An 18,561-nucleotide genomic window follows, 5' to 3' on the forward strand; every position below is an offset into this window, starting at 1 on the left:
ACCTGGCCAAAACAAGCTCTCAAAATGCCAACGCTTGTTCTACCGAGTACTTATCTTGGTCTTTTAGATGTCCCCGATGGGGAGCATCCATCATACATCTTAATTGTTTGTTATCTTCCCTTGAGAAAGCCTTCAAAGAGAACACAAAAGCAAGTTCACCTTTTATACCAAAGCTGAGTCAGCTGCAGCGTGGGATAAATGCCTTGCCAATACTGGTTTGCGACAGCTCGCGCAGCTGTGGCAATGAACGGCAGCTGAGGAGCTGCCCTGCTCCTTTCCGTAAGCTCTAGATGCCTCCAACAGGACAGGCAAATTAAAAAAGCTGCCTGCTTCTTAGAGAAGTTTGTTTTGATTAACGCAGAGTCCATCTGGTACCAGCAAAGTTTACATTCCTCTAAACTGCACGGTATTGAGTTTTACTAGGCCACCTACCCTGCTGTCTTCAATTATAAAACCTCCGAGTGCCCTGATGATGTAATTGATTTCAGGATGAGCCATCCTTTTCAGGAAGCCAGAGCTGCCAAATATCTGTCTTGGCCTCCGCTTGAACTGTGCGAGAGAAGTCCCTGCATTATTAAGCATTTCTTGGAGTTATTGTTTGTTGTGATTCTGGTTGCTTCAGGGAGTGTTCCTGAAAGGCTTTTAAAAGATAGCAAGTAGACAATTACATGCTGGTTTGCTTTGTGGGAAAGCTGGCACGAAGCAGAGGTGGAACCTTTGCCCAAATGGGCTCTTCTCACGCTTGTTTAGCAAACCTGGCGATAGAATCATGGAATCATAGATTCTGGATCTATGGATCTGGATTTCCTCCTCTATTTTATCATTTCATTATGAAAATCTGGAGGACTCAACACCTTGAAATGTTCGCCTGCTCTGGAGGTAGCATTTTGCCACGCAGCACTACTGTCAATACAATTTTCATACACACGTCCCATGCCTGCTCTCACGTGGGAATGAACGTGCGTGTGTGTTTTGGCATGGGGAGCCCCATTAACGCAGATCAAGGTGGAGCAGGTGATAGGGAGCGGTTCCCATGAACAGTGGGATGTTTGGCAGCCTGGTGTGGTTGGCAAATGAGTGGAAATCTGACCTGCAAATGACTTTAGACAAGGTGGCTGTTTAAAATGGGTATAAAACAGTTAAAACTGTTGTAATAGTAGTTTCTTTGATTGTCCTAGCTAAAGACAGAATAAAGAGCTTTGACTAATCTTAAGGTTGTCTGAGTAAAGTTCAGTGTAACTTTAGATGTTTTTGCAAGCTGCACTTTTACATGTGAAATGCTACTGCTGTGTGTCACTGACATTTAGCGAAATTCCTCATCCAGGTCCCGTTTGCAGTTCATTTGATTTTAATACATAAACCATGTATGGCTCCTTGCCTGCACCAGACATGAGATGTTTTACAAGTTACCTTCCCTGAAACAAGTAGCAGCCTCAGTAAGCAACTCTAGAAAACCACGTGGTTCTTGTAAAGCTTTGATGCATTGAGCATAACCTGTGTGTTCATGCCACTCCCACAGGTTGAGCTGATGCAAAGCAGCAAAAGCATTTGGAGGATCAGAAAGCTCAGGGCTCTCTGAATTCTCATGCATCACCCGTTCCCAGTTACCTGTTGCTTTCATTCTGGTTCCTTTTGTGCTGTCTGCTCTCTAGCAGAGAGTGGTTACAGCTGGTGGGAATGCGGACGTTTCTGTTTTTTGTTTTGTTTTGTTTTGTTTTTCCTGGAGATGTTACTGCTCCACAACACAAACTGTGAGGGGCCTGTCAGGATTTTCTGACATGCTTTCAAAAGGCCTGCTCTGCAGTGGCCAGCTGCAATTCGGTGGAGCACTTCAAATTAATTTCAACTTTCAGATAAACACCTGCCTTGAAATGGTTTGGTAGCTAGTGTGGTGTTACGCTTGCTGCAAGGAAGGTGCGAGATGTGGGCACCATTGTAGTTACTCATTGGCAGAAAAAAGAAGTCAAGATCAAGATGTTAAAGAGTAAACATTCCTGCACTGTGCTGCCAAGGATGAAAGAGCAACTGCTGCCTTCCGTTTACATTGATTTTTCTGGCTTTAATTTTCTCCTCAGGCCAGGCTTGAGAGGGAACAGAGAGATGGTAATAATGAGGGTTCCTCTATGCTCTGTGATGGTCTCCAGACCTAGATCAGTGTCTGCAAGGCCCTGAAGCACAGATATGCTTTCCTGAACCTCGGCAGCTTAAAACGTTGACCCTTCTTGCTGAAGGGCTACCTTCACAAACGGTGTGTTGTCCCTAGCAGCTGCTCCAGCTGGAACATCTTCAATGCAAACGTGATCTGTTAAAAGCCAGATCCCCACTGAGCATGGCAAAGCAGTGGGGTCTGCATGTCCCCACCTCCCTGCAGGTGCTGCCCCCCAGGCTGGTAGCTTGCCTGACCATGGGTCGCTGTTCTGGAGGATGGCAAACACATGGCCCCGAAATGACAGCCACCTCACAAGTTTTAGGTCACTGGTGCGACGTGATGCAGTTTCACAAGGAGGAAGTTGGCAGACTTCTTGACACTGATGAAAATGCTCCTCTGTCTCTAATTTCTTGGAGAAAAAGCTGAACTGTTCTGGCTGATCTTTTCCTAGAATAATTCTACCTAAAGCAAATATTTGTAATGGAAAATTTCTGCCCAAAGTGTTGCAGTTAGTTAAAACTACAAGTGAGTGAAAACAGGTTCTTGAAAAGAGCGAAGCAGTGTGATTATTAATAGAGGGCTCTCCTCCCTCCATCCATAAAAATATAAACAAAATGCAACCCAACCCTCCTGTTCCCACTGTAAATCACGAGAGGGTTGAGTTTCATAAAAGGTTCCAGTAGGGAACAAAAGACTGGGGTTTGATCCAAATGCTGTTAAAGTCACCCAGAGTCTTTCCCTTTGGCTCCGGTGGGCTTTGGAGCAGGGCCATGGTGAACACTTGAAGGCCAACCTGACCTTTCATGGAGAGAGAAAGCTGAAGGCTTAGTTTCATCTCACTTGTTCTTGCTGGAGCCTGATTAAAATCGGTGGGAGCTCAAAAAACTTTGCACTTTGCGGAGTTCAGCCCTTGAAGAGTAGTCTGACATTTAACTCAGATTCGGTGCTTAAATGTCAACATTTGTAAATAAGTAGACACCAAAGACTGAAAGTCATCTGGCTTACTTTACAATGTATGGTTTGGTTCCTAAGTTTTAGTCATGACACTTAGAGAAAGCTTTCTGAAGAGCAGTTATTTTGTGGAGAGCACCCAGATGTATTTCTTTCTTCTTGTTAAATGCCACCTTTGTTTCTTGCTGACTTTGCCCCTAGTGCTTTTGTCTGCAGTGTAATCTTTTCTCCATCTTGCTTGCAAACTTCCTACTATAGAAAATTTGAACAAAAAGCCAGATATTGAAGACTCTTGGCAGCATTAGGAAGTGTTGCAATACTGTTTTTTTGAAGGGAGGAAGCAATCAGATGACAGACTGTCTTGAGGAGTTTGGAGAGGAAATAAGATGCATTTTTATATACTAGATGTTCATGGGAGAAATGCATGATGCTTTCGTGCTTGGAAAGGAAACTTGCGTGCAGGTGTGTGATTCATGATGCAGTTTTTGTAAATCATTTATTATAGAGTATCCCGACACTGATTGTATGTTGCACAGAGGAACCTGCAAATGTTTTACTTCTGAATTTATTTTGTTTACTTGATACTTCCAACTTCTTAAAACTATTTGTCATTTTTTCAATAGTTTTCTAGCTCCTATATGCTTAAAATATTCCTATTGTCTCTTCTGTATTTCTTTTTGTTTCTCATTGCTTTGTTACAATGATGAAGCCTCTGTAAGGTTCAATAGAAATGGAATTATCATTGAATTAATGTTATAGGTATGTCATAGGTATGGCACCGTTTGTTATATTAAGAAAACTCCTTAGAATTTGGCAAGTGCTTCTGCTCTGTATTAAAATAAATGTGTAGTTTTGGCTCCAGATACCGTTTAATTTTACTCATGGAGAAACAGGAAGGTTTTTATGAATGCTTCTACAGCAATAAGCCACCTGTGTGTTTGTCTCTCTGCAGTTAATTATCATAACACCTTGTCAGCAGACTTGTAATGAAACTTTAGCGTGCACAATACACTTTAAAAAAACATGCTTAAAATAAGTTCAGTTCTGCTAGACAGTTATTCCCATCTCTAGAGACTGAGCAGAGAGCTGGGAATAAGGAGCTTTTGCATTTTAATCATGGTCTAAAATTGAATTGCTCTGTTTGGGTGACCTTTTAAAAATGTGTCTCAGTGTAGTCTTCTGAGAGTCTGAAGACAGTAATCTTAGTGAGACACATGTGGGAGTTTTCAGAGGATTAAGGAGTTAATTGATGGTTTAAAAAAATCCCAACAAACCAAAACCAGATTTTGATGGGGAAACTGTGATGTATTAGAGTGTGTATTATTTGAAGTGGTCTCAATGTTTTACTTAAGTCATGTGGAAAGAGCTTTGAAGAGTAAAAGTGATGTCATTATTCCTGTACATTATTAGGGTATTTAAAGCAATGTACAGCTTTTTTTCCGGTTTGAAAAATGAGTTCTTGTTTCCAAGTATTTCAACAAATATATGTTTCTTTATATTTCAGTTACCTGACTGCAAATAACAACCAGAATTTCTTATATACTGCAAGGCCTTTTTTGAAGAGAGCTGCTTTGGTGATAAGCTACGTAAGTATGAATGGACTTGACCACGTATTTCTGTGTATGTGCCGAGAATGAACATTCCATGATTGTATCCCAAAAGACTCGGAAAGCTTTGATGGTAGATCTTAATGCAAAGTTAGTCTTGGAAAATAGTCTAGAAAACTTCAGCTGGGCAGAGACAAGAAAATATTGCTGTGTTTTCAGTTCAAATTTTCTTTTAATTTATAGTGGTTGCCCTTACAAGCATGTAATCATCTACAAGTATTTCCTGCCCTAAATACAGGGGCACTCTCCTGGCGCTGGACTGACTTTCCAGTGGCATGCTGTTAGTTTCAGTGCAAGGCTCGGTAAGAGTCCCAAGAAGAGCTCTGCCTGCAAATCCCTGCTGCTTCGTGCACTCCAAGCAGGACTTGGCACGTTGCAGGGGAGAAAAGGAGCTCCTCCACGAGAGTGTGCTGGATATGCGACTTCCTGTGCTGATTTAGGAGATGATTCCCCTTGCTTGTCCCTTGATGAGTTGTTCCCGGAAAAGTGGAGGAGTGCCAGCTCGCAGAAGTCCTTCTAGGGATTAGGATTACACAGCATGAGAAACACCGATGGAGTTTATCCTTATACCTATGCCAGCATGAATGAACAATAATAGCTTTTCAGGCATCAGCCATGTTTTTCCCCTCTGTATTTGGATAGAGGTCTATAGGAAAACTCTGCAGTCTGAGCTACAGCAGGGTGAAGGATTTGTCCTTCAAAACGCTGCCTTTGTCGTGGGCAGCCAAGATACGCCAGTTGCTGTCAGTGACACACAAATGAAAGGACAGGACACAACAACATAGCGTGCTGTCTGTGCTGAGGGTTGGCATGTTTGGCACCCTGCATAGGGTGGCAAGATTGAATTTTGCCTAAATCGCTGAGCAGACTCACTTCTAGGCATGGAGCAGAGGATGGAGAGCCATCACAACAGAATATTTGCTGGAGGCCTTAGTTCTTCTTAGTAGTGCGTTGCTAACTGAGATATTCTTCTTTGAAGGTGATTCTGGTGTTGTATTTCCGCCTCTGGATAATGGGAGGATCCATGCCGATGTTTTCAGAGCAGGACAATCCAGCTTCATTCTCACCGTATTTACTGACGAGGTACAATGCCACTAATCAAACAAAAGTTTTCAAAAGTGTAGTCTTGACATTGTTTTTTCCCTGCACTAAAATGTTTTACAGATGGCAAATGAGAAGACTTGTTTTGTTGTCTCAACTTAATTACTTCTCCTTGTTACTCTTTCTAGAATAGAAAGCAACCAGCGTTATTTGAACCCCAAAGCACGCTCCAGGTCCTGTAGAGTTATATTACAGATGCTTTCTTACTGAAAAGTATGGGGTTGTTGTTATGCAGAGCCCAAAGAATACAATTTAATTGCCTGAACACAGGACGAGAAAGCCCAATGACTAAACCCTAATCCTAAACCTTGAAACTGGCTGCTCCTGGGGTATGGGATGCAAGCATTCAGAGTTTTGGTGTCAGCTGAAGTTCGTATACAAAGGAGACAACTGTGCCTGTTGGTGAAATATCAGTGGCGGATCAGTGAAGGTGGAAGGCAGGACCTCAGTGGCACAGAGTACTGCACAGCCATGGCTAAGCATAGGATGGGCTGCCATGGATTAATTAAAAACAACAAATCTGAAATGTTTTAACAGATTTTTGCCATTTTATCACTTTTTTTTTTTTTTTTACAGATACATAAATGCTTAAATTTAGTGAAAATGATTTTTTTCCTTGCCTGGGGGACGATGTGTGGTTAGGTAGGCTGATACCACATCCGTCTGGCTTTTCTAGGCCATACCAGCAAGGCAGTGGCAGCTGTAACTTAGCTCTTCTCTCCTGACCTAACCAGACCAGTGCTCCGAGAAGTTGGTAGGAAGTTCCTCTTAAGACAGGGCCAGATGCATAACCGTTTGCTCTGGTTGGCTACTGAACTGGGGAAAGACACTTTGGAGGCTTCTGGAGGAATTTCCTCATGTCTCAAATGAAAATGGGAACATTCCTCCTCTGTGTCACTTTCTGGCCTTGCTGGCTTCTCATTCCAACAGTGAAATTGCAGCAGAAACACAGGTTAAGATCAAGCAATCTTTATTCAACATCTGCTGCAGAATTGGACTGGATCTCATTTGGGAGACCTTTATGATAATGTGACAACAGCTCCTATTACCATCAAGGCTAAAAGTGCTTCCAGGAAGCACGGTGTCTGATTTGGAAAGCTCTGATCTATTTGCAGCTCTTCTGGCAGAATCATTAATACCAGACTCTGTGTGGCACAGCGTGAAGGATTTGCTGCTGTCCCTTTTTGATATGTTTATGCTGAGATGGGGGTCATCAAGTCATAAATGGCCCTGGCCTGATTCCAATTACATATTCTGTGCTGCAAATGTCTTTCGTGTGTTTGTCTCTTTACATTTGTAATGACTGCGGAAGTTTTGTTGAACCCAAAAGCTAAGTCATTCTTGGGGTATGAAACAGTGACTATTTTTACCACCAGCACTGTGGATTTTATTAGCAGCCTTATGAAAGACAAGTGAGAGTGCTGCTGGCTGAGGTCCTCCTTGGCCCCAGCAGCAGCCCTGGCTTCGCCTGAAGTTCAGCAACACTTAACCTGCTCCAAACCTAATTAAGGAAAACCTTGCCAGTAAAATACAGTGTTATTGTTCTGGAGAGATTCCAAAACCCTGTAGTTAGTCCAGCTCCTCCACTCTGCTGAACTTGGTCTTAATCCTCACTTTAGCCCATTTACCCAGAAGCCTGTATCTTCCATCCAGAAAACCCATCCTTTCAGCAAGCCCAGATGCCAGCTGTTACGTGGCTTTCTAATATGCAGAGTTAAACTTAGCTGGTCAGTTCCTTCTTGGCTGATCTAGCACCAGCCTCCCATGGCTTGTGCTCAGACAAGAGTCCTGACAACAGAAGGTTGGAGGACTGGAGGCAAGGCTGCAACACTGGCCCAGAGTCCATCCAGGAGAAAGGGTGAGAGGCAGGAGTAGAGAAAAACAAGAGCATGTGCCTGAGGGAGTCCATCCAGGAGACAGGCTGCCTACAGCACAAGTCCAGTGTCCATCCAGGAGACAGGGCTGAGCTGAAATGGAGCTCCTAGAGCAATGGGCATTAGATGTGGGGCCAGGTGAGGCTCATCAGGGCTCTGGCAGCCTGTTGCCACAGTTCAGTACCAGCTGCTTGCCCTGACATGGATCTTGTTGCTGACCTTCTGTGATAGTTCCTGTCTTCAACTTCTGAGCATTGTAGTATATAGAAAGAAGCTGTTCCTGAGCTTCTGTTGACTTAAACCCCGGTCTCCTGGCATAAGCCTTCACCTTAGATGTGAGGTACCTGCAAAATCTGCTTATAAGTTCTTCTCTCCAACTCTTGTTTCTCTGAAGTCAAACCTTAATCTAACCACTACCTTGAACTTGAAACCAAACAACCTGGAAGAGGCCAAAACTCAGCTATCCTGATCCCATGCACCACCCTAAGCCTGAAGGATCTACCTGCCAGCACGTTAGACTTGCTTAGCAATGCCTTTCCTGAAGCCAGACCCTAACCCTTTGCTTCAAAACAGTCAGTGACCCACCAACTGCCTCAGAGATAGCTATAGGTCCAGCAACACTACTGGCAGTAGTCTTCGTGTTAGACCTGTTGTGGGGTCCACCTGCAGATGAGAAGTTGGAGATGAGAGCTGTTTTTTTTTTTTTTTTTTTTTGTATCTTGCCAGTCTTGCAGAGCTGTGGGAAGACTGATTAGTCAATGTGGATGAAGCCTTACAGTAAGTTTCTGGACAGCTAGAGTGGCAATTTTTTGCCAAATAGGTGCGTGGTCAATCCTGCAAGGTAGGCAGAGACCCAGTGGCTGTCTCTGAACTAACAGCCCGCGATGCACCCACTGGCCACAGCCCTTATCTTGGCAACAAACCTTTTCCTTACCTTCTCTTTCAGACTCAATCTATAACTCTCACCTGAGACTTTATCTTACCATGGTCAGAGCTGAAGGTATCGCTGCAGAACTGACTTTGCATCCGTCATCATGAGTGCAGGTCTGGGATGCCAGATGGTTGTGTGGCGTTGGGCTGGTTTATGGGAGGATCTGTATATCTGGCCAGCAGGAAGGCTAGGCTGAAGTGCAGGGCTGGCGTTTAGCTTAGGTGCAAGGAAGAGGGAGGCTGAAGACATAAGATTGTTTCTAAAGCCTGATTATTTCCACAGAGTGGAAACAAGAAGCATTGTTGGCTGACTAAATCACTTGAGGGTGGATTTGGAGGTGGTGACATGCTGGCCCTGGTGCTTTCCCAGCTGGTGGATGTCCTGTCACATGGGAGAGGTTTGTGGTGATGGCCCAGCCTCAGAGAACTGTGTTCCTCAATTGTGGACACCTACAGCAGCAGGATATGAAAAGCTAGTACGATAAGCTTTTAATGAGGTTTTTAAGGCAGTAATTAGGTCACTGAACTGAATTTAAAGCTAAGATGTTATTTGCAATTTGGGTTGAGTTGGGAGGATGGGAGTGGAAGAGCTAAGTTTAGTGTCAAGACCAGAAGGGAGAAGCTCCATGAAACTAAGGCCAGTGTTGGGTGGTGATCTTGAGGTGGTTACTAACACCTTAACTATGGCTGAAGCAAGGGTTAGTGTTCAGGCAGCAGGCAAGTTTTTCTTATAACTCTCTGAAGGTCACACAGGACACAAATGGGAGTTTCTGTTTGCAAGCAGTTGACTTTATTTGCACTGAGCTAGAAGTGTGGCTATTGTGCATGCCTTGCCAGGGTAAATGTTATAGTTTTCAACAGAGTTGAAAGTTATTGTAAGACTTGGCCAACTCTGTGGGGCTAGGAGGAAGGCTAATGACAACAAGTGGAATAAAAAAGAAAAACAATAGCTTGGAAATGTGTGGCAGTTTTTGTGAAATGCGTTCAGTTAGATCTGGAGTTGGCGTCTTGGCTGACCTAGGAGTAACCCAAAGGAGTATTGTTAACTCTTGCAAGGTTTCTGTGTCAGCTGGTGAGCTGTACAGGTGAGGTTTGTCCTGAGACTGGCAAGGGTTACTGGAGTGTTGCTAAGATTCAGGGTAGGTGTAAGTTATAGGTGTGAAAAAGTATTGAGTAACGAGGTCAGATTTTTGCCAGCTCTTGTGATGCTTGTAGTGTAAATTAGATGACTGAGGGGCACCCATGACTGCATGAAGGAGGTGAGCATACAGAAATTAAGGTGTATCAAATGAATCTAAGAGGAGACAGGTTCAAAGCAAGCCAAGGAGGTGGCTTGCAACAGGTAATTGAGCTGGAGAGCTCCTTCCTGCAGGATGCTATGGGTGTACGGAAAATTTGTGCAGACTTGTAGAGACATTTGCCAAGTTACAAAAAGAAATCCAGGCTAGTAAATATGTAGAGACCACATCCAACTCAGGGACATCATGCTAGCTAGAAACTAGAAAAAAGTATTGTGTTCTTATATGCTTTGCTTGGCATTAATTTTCAGTTACTGCTGGAGGGAGAATCCTGATCTGGACAGACTTTTGGTGTGGCCCAGTTTGGCTTTAGAATATGACTATGTGTTCTGTTAACCTGTCTTCAATCTTGGACAATGTAAGCATATGCATTAAAGTAGAGAGAAAAGTGATTTATTTAATCCTTGGAAGAAGAAACATGGCGAAATAGTGACAGGTTTTCTCGGTCTTTTAAACTAAAAAAGTACGTTCACTAAATTACTGTCCTTAAAATGACAAGTGAATAGGGATGCAAACAAATGCTTTGGAAGTCAGAATATGAACGCTTCAGTCCCTGCAAGGTAGTAGATTTTTCTAATATTCGCAACTACCAGTTGCTTCCGGTGAGATAAATGAAAGCCACATTTCCATGTCCTTCAGTGTGTTGCTTGGCAAGGGTGATCTGAGAAGATGAAATCTGTCCATCGCTCCCTTTCTCAGTGCAGGCAGAAATGAAGGTGTTGGGAATCCTCCTATTTGTAAGCGCTATTGTTAGAGCCTGTCCACACAGGCTGTTGAATGCTTCTGCAGAAAGGACGTACCTTCTCCAATGACCTACCATAAAGAACACAGATTTCCAGTCATTGTGACTTGCCATTCAGAAATCTGCTATGGGTAAGCTGTTGCAACACACAAACCCATCCCAAAACTCTGTAACAACATTCTTGCTTGTATTAGATGAAAGTTGAGGAAGAATGCAATTAGAAAGGTTTCGAGAGCTACCCAGCTTTAGGTAAACAGCGTACTGAAGTGCAGCTTGAGTGTTAGCAGGGCGTTGAGCGGTGGGCTGTCATGGTTCAGACGTTTAGCACAATGTTTCTTTATTCTCCCATTCTTGAGGGGAAAGTAGTAGGAGGCCTCTGAATAAACAGATTATATTACTAACACCATGGTAAGACAAGGGAAAAATCCATTCTACAGCATGTCTCAAGGTGTGTGAAACAGATTAAAGCCTACCAGTAATTTCAAACTAAGAAAATGTTTTTTTTAAACTCTGTCTTCAGGAGTCAAATGATATTAATTTCTGCTGGTGTTTGCCTTGTGACATGACATCCCTTGGCTGATCACTCTGGGCAAGAAGCAGGCTTATTTGTGTTGTTGCATTAAATAGTTAATGGATTTCTACTAAGACTGCCTAGAGATAACATTGTTCTATGGTTGAGCTGCTCTCTGGAAGCTGACTGTCTGCATTTGTTTGCTGTTTCAATCAGGTACATGAGAATTCAGTGCCACAGAAAGCTGAAGAAATGCTTATACATAAAAACTGGCACATACTCCTTTTCACGGAGATTTGCGACTGTTTTCTGAGCAATGCATTTAATCATCCCAGTTGTAACTTCAAAGGGAATGAACTACTGAGAGGCACACAATGGACCTGTGCTGGAGAAGTGGGTCCCTGTGCCAGCTGGTTCTGCCAAGGCAATAGAAGTCAAGTGCAGCAACTACTCTGGCATGGAATTTGCGCTGACCTTAGGGTAGGAAATGGCATTAAAATGGACCCCTGTGACAGATCAGTTCTTAATTAGCCAGGCTGGCACATGCTTCCTGAGTGGAAAAATTCTGCCTGTTTTGTCAGTGCCTTCTATTGTGGGCTCAGAGGTGCTTAACTTCAGCCCTGCAGGTAGTCTCTGCAGATGCCCAGCATTCGGGGCTCGCTTCTAGACAAAAGGGCGAACAACAGTGTCGGTAAGAATTTCTGTCATGCCCGCCCAGGGGCCAGACAGCCCATACATTAAATGTAAAAAGTATTTTTATATTCCAAGGGGGCTGGGGGTCAGGGGGAAGCCAATCTGGAAGATGGTGCTACGAAGCAAAGACCATCCTACAGTAGCAGGTTCCCAGAGGAACCTGCTTTCCCAGAGCCACGTGAAAGATTTCAGCATCTCAGTTAAATTTTCTTGGTTTAATGAGCAAACCCAGGTAGGAAGTGCTGCTCTGGAAATGAGCTTGACAGGCATTTTTAATCAATGATGGCATTTACTGCATGTGCTGGTTATGCAGCAAGCCCTCCCTGCCAGAATCTAGCATATGGAGCAGAGAGGGGTGCAGCCAAAGCAGACCCATTAACTCCTATAGGCAACGCGTTTTGTTTTTCAAAAAACTTCCATGCAGGAGGGCTAGACCATGGCCAGTCTCTCAGGCAAAGCAGCGTGTCTAGGACATCCCTTTGGCTCTCACCAGTGTGAGGTAGATAATATTCTGGGGTACAACGGACTACTTCCAGAAGCGTTATCACAGCAGGTTTGTGAGCTCTGGTTTTAATTTCCTGAAGATCAGCCACCAGTATCTCGGCGGCTGTCCAGAGGACCTTCCATCCCCTGCCACCTCAGCGAGCCTTTTCCAGAGCAGTTGCCCATGGGTGGCTGGGGGTTTCAGCTGCCTGGCTTTTGGAGCGTGCTGCTGTCCGTGGCGAGCTGAGGATCACGTTTGATCACAAGGCACGCTCTCACCCGCAGCACGTTGGGGTTTGCGGAGGGAAAACAGAAAGAGATCAATCCCAGGTTTTCCATCATTGAGACTCTGACAGCAGGCTCGGGTTTCACTGGAAATTCACAGGCTCTTTGAAAGTCTTTACTCTTGAAGAATTTCATATTTTTTTCAGATTCCTAGCCGCAGAGTTGAAACAACTGAGAGAGTGCTGTTCACTAGATCAAAGCTCTTCGGGCTGTGAAGCTATAAGAGGACAACATAGTCTGCCTTTCCCCCTGTGCCCCTGGTGCACACAAACCCACCTTCCAGAGGAGTTACCTTGCTCTTCATCAAACTGCAGCTGCCTGTTTATCTGTAGCTTTGTCTTTCCTACTCCTGTCCTCTACTGTGAGTTTTTTTTCCCTAGATGCAAAAGTTTTGATGAAAGGGAATACACAGGCACTTTTCCCAGTTATAAGTATTTTCTGTCTAGCGGATATTTGCATTTGGATGTTAAATTAGAATTAGTCTGTCTGTTGCTTGTTTGTCTAGACTTACTCCACCATCACTGAATGTGCTGGATAGACATGAGTGTGATTTTTCTTCTAAGGCTATGAAAAGAAAATGTTTAGGCTGACAATATACAGAGCAGGAAAATAAACTCATGTGGGAAGGTATGACTGGACTGGCAGTTCCCCAGGGGAAGCACAAATACATACAATTTTAAGACAATATCCTTAAATACCACCACCTGGTTATAATTGCAGCCACATGTGTCCTGGGAGGATATTATTGTGAAGTGGCTCATTGAACACACTTGGTTTGAGGGCTTTGTAGGGGATGAAGAGAACCTTAAGCTGAAATCAGTTCAGCTGTTAATGCAAGTGAGAATCTTTTTTCCCTAATAAAGGAGCTCTTCTCACCCTTACGCTGAACTGAACCTTCCCTGAGTCCCTGGCAGTGCACAAATCTTCTCAGAAGAACATTAACGAGGTCTCCTGGTTTCTGAAAGGGCAAGGACTATCTTCCTCCTTCTGTTTCAGATTGCCTCCTTCTTTCTACACCCCTTCTTTTTCCAAATACCAGTTAAGTGCATTGTTATCACCTCTCTTCTTGATAAATCTTTCCCCCTATCCTCCCCTCCCCAACCAGGAGAATACTTTGCCTTGCTGTAAACCCTGCAGTGCAGGAACATCATCTACTGGCGGGTGCATACCTTGTTGGGCCTTTGGGGTAAGGTGGCCTTGTGTTGTTTGTCAGGAATGCGATGGGTTGTCCCACAACTGGGTAGGTGGTAGGTTGCACCACTGTATGCACCTGGAAAGAATAGGGTCACTGGTCCCCACTTTTCCATGCGGCCTCGGTGGGGCATGGCCTGAGTCTTGTGATCACTCATGTAGCACAGTTTCAGAAGGAAAGCTATAATCTCAGACCCTGGGAGCTGGGGGAAAATAGCTTAAAATTCTCCAAAATCAGAAAGCAAATGAAACTCCTCATAAATTTCTGTAAATCTTGTATTTTTTTAGCTAGTTTCACAATCCCCATGTTCACTAATTGCCTCGGTTTGGCAGAGCTGAGACTAGGTCTTTTCCAAGCTCGTTAGTCTCTATTACAGCAAAGGGTAACAGACAATCCCTCAAGTATTTTATGTTGTATTGTTTATGGCTTTAAGTAGCACCTTTTGCTTGCGTTTTTGCAGCAGAAGCGAATGTTTCAGATAGTTGTTTTCTGCAACAGGTTCTAGATATGAGTCATCCTGTATTTATCTCAAACAAAGCGTGCAACAGTAGATTTAAACTAAAAAATTCAAAACTAAACAAAGTGGATTACCATGACAACACCTGCTACCTACAGGAGGAGCTCTGTTTTTCTGAACATGCCAGAAATGCTGAGAAGTGAAAAGAAACATTTGATACCCACTGAAACTTGGATTTCCGTGTTCAATTCGCAAATTAAAAAGAAAAAGACTGCTGTAATGCAAATGCTGCTAACCAGCCTGGGGGAAAACTGATTGCCAATTAAGAGACGGATTCTTCCAGTCACCTCACCAGTAATACTTTGTCTTGTCTGGGATTAACTGATAGAGCAGGAGATTTTACAGGCAGGGATTTTTTGCCCTTGGAATTCCAGAAGACATGAGCAGCAATGTAGAGAAGATGATTAATTTAAAATGTCATTCACTTAGTCAACTAATTAAAAGAAAATACTTTTGTTGCTGTTTGCAGGTAGGCTGCGGAAATGTAATTAGCTCCTGGAACGATTCCACGAATCTTTGAGTCTTTTAAAAATTTGCAAATTATTTCCTTGCAGTGTCAGCTTTGGTGAGAGTGTTCTTCCAGAGTTTCTCCTGCATTTATTTTTTTTCCCCAGTTAGCCTTGTGATATGAGAGCCACAGAGATGTAAAGGAATATCACATGCTTTCAAGAGCCATAAGTAAAAAGCAGCACTGAATTGTCAGTAACTATTATTAGCATCTTGTTATTTTTCTGTTCCTAGTACCTAGAATAGCAATAGTTTGCAGTGGTTTATTTTATACAGCCATCCATTGTGTTCAAGGGCAGGTTACCAATGCCGAAAGTGCATCCAAACTTTTGTTTGGATCAGAGTTCGCTCAAGGCTTTCTTGCAGCTTACAAATGCCTCCTAAAATCAGGCAGTGCCCTCCTGGATCTTGCTTCTGCAGTTGGCACGTGCATGTTCATTGAGAGCCTTCAGGCTTGACGATGAGAAACGTGGCCAAGGGTTCACCAGTAGGTTGCCTGGAGAGGTGAACCAGTCAACCATACATAGATGGTAATGACTGTCACAGGCTTTAAAACAGTTCACCACTGTTGGCAAAGTGTATTTAAGACACTAATTATTGCACAGGAAAAGAGAGATTTGTTTACAAACCTCTCCTGCTCAGTGTGCGTCCTGGAGCGTATCTTCTCATCTTCAACAGCAGCTTGTCTTAACCTTCCAGCAGAAGTGCATTAGTACACACTCATCTGGCCACCCCTAATTCCTCTTAAAATTTGTTAAACTGACTCAGATTTGTTATGGCAGCAGACTGTGTTTATTTATTCTGTGCTGTGCAATGATTTATCAGCTCCAGCCTTATCAGTGAAGATGCAGAAAAGCAACTAGTCCGTCTCTGACCGCAGTGCTGCGGTTTGCAAAGATCCCAAATGTCATTTCATTCCTTCCTACCCAGCAGCCCAGCCTGAGTGAGCAGGGGAGGGTTTCTGATGTGGTTGTGGTTTGCATGCAAACTTCAGTGAATGTTGTGATCCTTATTGAAAATGTTAATATGCCAGGGCATAAAAGGGCACTCCCTCCAAAAACCGGGCTCTCCTAAGGCATCAAGTGCAAAACTAACTCAACAGTTCTGAAAATCCTAATATACACGCTTGTAACAATATCGTATGCCATGCCATTATTCAGATTGGCATCAATGGACATGCTTTTTTATTTTAAGAGTAAAGCTAGAAATGGATCTCGGTTTGGCTTTTAAGTGAGTAGCTGTAAAGAAACGCTGGCAACCTTTTCTGAGCTGACGTTGTACTGAGGCTGATACAGAAATCTGTTTTGTGTTGCGGCCCAGCAGAGGTGGGGCCAGGCCACACAACATCACGAGCGAGTGCCTTGGTGTCATTAAGCTCCACCAGATTTTGTGTTGCTGTGCCTCTCTGTAATGCAGGCCAGAAAAGGTTGGCTTGGTGACTAGAAAAGACACATTTATTTCTTTAGAAATAGGGAACAATCAAAAATTTAAGAAGAGTTTGAGTAAAATTATATTATGTTTTTGAAGGATGCTTTCTTAAATAGAAACTGGCTTTTTAATCACCGCCTCTGTTAAGAGGGAAGATGGATTTTCTCTTGCTTTTCCCCTTGTTTACTATCTCAGGGTAGGGAAGGGGAGGAAAATGGGGGGATGAAAGAGAAATATACCAAATGACTGAAAACCTTAAAAATGTGGGACTATTTATTTCCATCAGAATTTGGAGCGTAGAAAGATTAGCAGGGAAATGAGAACTTGCCTTTTCCACTGTTTACAATGAAACATTATTCCAGCTCTGTAAGCTTCCCTGCTTTTGGGTTGCTGTGCTGCTGGAGGCGTTTGTTTTTTCTCAAATGAGAAGGGAAACTGATATCCTAACTGTTTGTGGTTATTTAAAAATGTTTTCACAAAAATTTAGGCCTGTTTCATCCCAGTGTCTTGGCCTAGCACCCATCTGGGAACTTCCATCCTGCCCGCGTGGAGTCATATTTAGCTTCAAGTGTCTTACGCCTTCTGCCACAAATATAAATGATGTTGTAAGTGCTGTTTTAAGGGGCTGCGTTTTGACCCCAAGGAGGTATGTTTGTAAGTGGCAAGTGAAATGATCCTCTGTCTACGTGGCTTAACATCTCTTGGGCATCCTTTGTTATTGTTTTAATCAACCTGCTAAGGTACCATGGCAACTGGGTGTGATAACAACAGCCAAAGCAGGCTCAGACAGAAGAAATCCTGTGCAGGACAGAATATATTTTCATTTCTTTTTGAGTATTTGCCGTCTTTGGTGCTGTGTACAATGTGGATTTTTCCATTTGCAAACCAAGGAAGGGTTTGTCTGTTCTAAGGATGTTGCAATTTTGCTTAGTTGACTTCACAATTGCTGGAATAATCTCCAGACTCTTGCACACAAAAGTATTTGAACTTTTGAAATGTGGTTTGAGGGGGATGCGCTTTTAGGCAAGTAGGTGCCAAGCAGCAAAAGGCTTGCGGGGAGAGGGGATGTTGGTTTGATTTTATTTTTTCATGTTTTCTTTTTATTTTTGTCTTGTTTTCTTTAGCCCAGTCACACACATGCTGTTCTTGTTCAGTCTTCTGAAAGCCTTGCATCCTTCCCAGATGCACCCCCTTCCCAGAGGGCAGCGTGTTCCCCATTTCCCCATTCCCCATTAATTTCCTCTCCATTGAGAATACCAGTTAATGAAGATTACAATAATTTGAAAAGCTTCCTACTTCTCTATCACTTCTGTGGCACATCTCATGCAAGCTGTCCCCAGCCCTCATAAGCTGTGATGAGATCAGCCAAGGATCACCCTGTGCCTCCTTTCTTCTGTATTTTCTCTTTATGTCAGGATGCAAAGAGAAAAGACAGAGAGATCTGACTTTAATTGCTCAATATTGTGTGCATAGGTGAAATCCTAAATTGTAAGTTAAGCCCAGTTAAAGTGATATTTTGTGTTGCAGGAGTGATGCAGTGAACTGTGTAACGGTTTAATATATGTGTACCTGTTTAGTTGTTATTTATTTATTATTGAAGCCCGTAGAAAGTCACTTCAGAAATCTAGCATTCAAATGGCAGATGAAGTTCTGTTTGTTTTCCAAAGGCTGATGCTTAGAAACCTTGTAAATATATATTATATATTATTGATCTTATGTTATTTCTTTAAATGACCTTTGGCATGCCCCTCACCTATGTTAGCATCTCTTTATTGACAGAGGTATGGTATTGCCTGTGTGTGCAGAACTTTTTTTTTTTTAACTCCTCACATGCAGTATGCAGTAATTGCCAAAGGAAGGTGTTTCATGTGTTGGCAGTCGTTCCACGAATTATGTTACCTGTTTTCTTTTGCAGGTTTCTAACTTATTCCTACCTTCTGGCCTTCAATGCGTGGCTTCTGCTGGCACCAATCACCCTGTGCTACGACTGGCAGGTCGGCAGCATCCCTTTGGTCGAGTCCATCTGGGATGCAAGGAACTTAGCCACAGTGTTCCTGGTGCTAATGATGACATTACTCAGCCTGCACTGCATAGCTGCATTCAAGGTAACAGCAAAAGACACACAATACAACGTTTTGCTTAAAATCTTTTGTTTCCTAATCTTCAGATTAAATGGTCAGTAAGTTTTCCTCCCAAATGCATTTGATTGAGGTCAAAAAACCATACCGCTACATAACTAATGGAGGCAAGGTTAACGCATGAAAGTGTCCCTCTAAGTTGAATGTCTCAGTCT

The 18,561-nt window shown here is 43.2% G+C and overlaps 1 protein-coding gene across 1 annotated transcript in view; it reads left to right on the top strand.

Moving 5' to 3' along the window:
• Positions 1 to 18,561, top strand: part of TMTC1 (transmembrane O-mannosyltransferase targeting cadherins 1) — a 148,563-nt gene that overhangs the window by 51,995 nt on the left and 78,007 nt on the right. Inside the window, exons 6-8 of the mRNA XM_086610428.1 lie at positions 4,605 to 4,686; positions 5,687 to 5,790; positions 18,184 to 18,373. Coding sequence (XP_086466554.1) covers positions 4,605 to 4,686; positions 5,687 to 5,790; positions 18,184 to 18,373 — 376 coding nt within the window. The remainder of the gene's footprint in view (positions 1 to 4,604; positions 4,687 to 5,686; positions 5,791 to 18,183; positions 18,374 to 18,561) is intronic.

Source organism: Tauraco erythrolophus, chromosome 4 (assembly GCF_009769465.1).
Source record: "Tauraco erythrolophus isolate bTauEry1 chromosome 4, bTauEry1.pri, whole genome shotgun sequence".
NCBI classification, from domain to species: Eukaryota; Metazoa; Chordata; class Aves; order Musophagiformes; family Musophagidae; genus Tauraco; species Tauraco erythrolophus.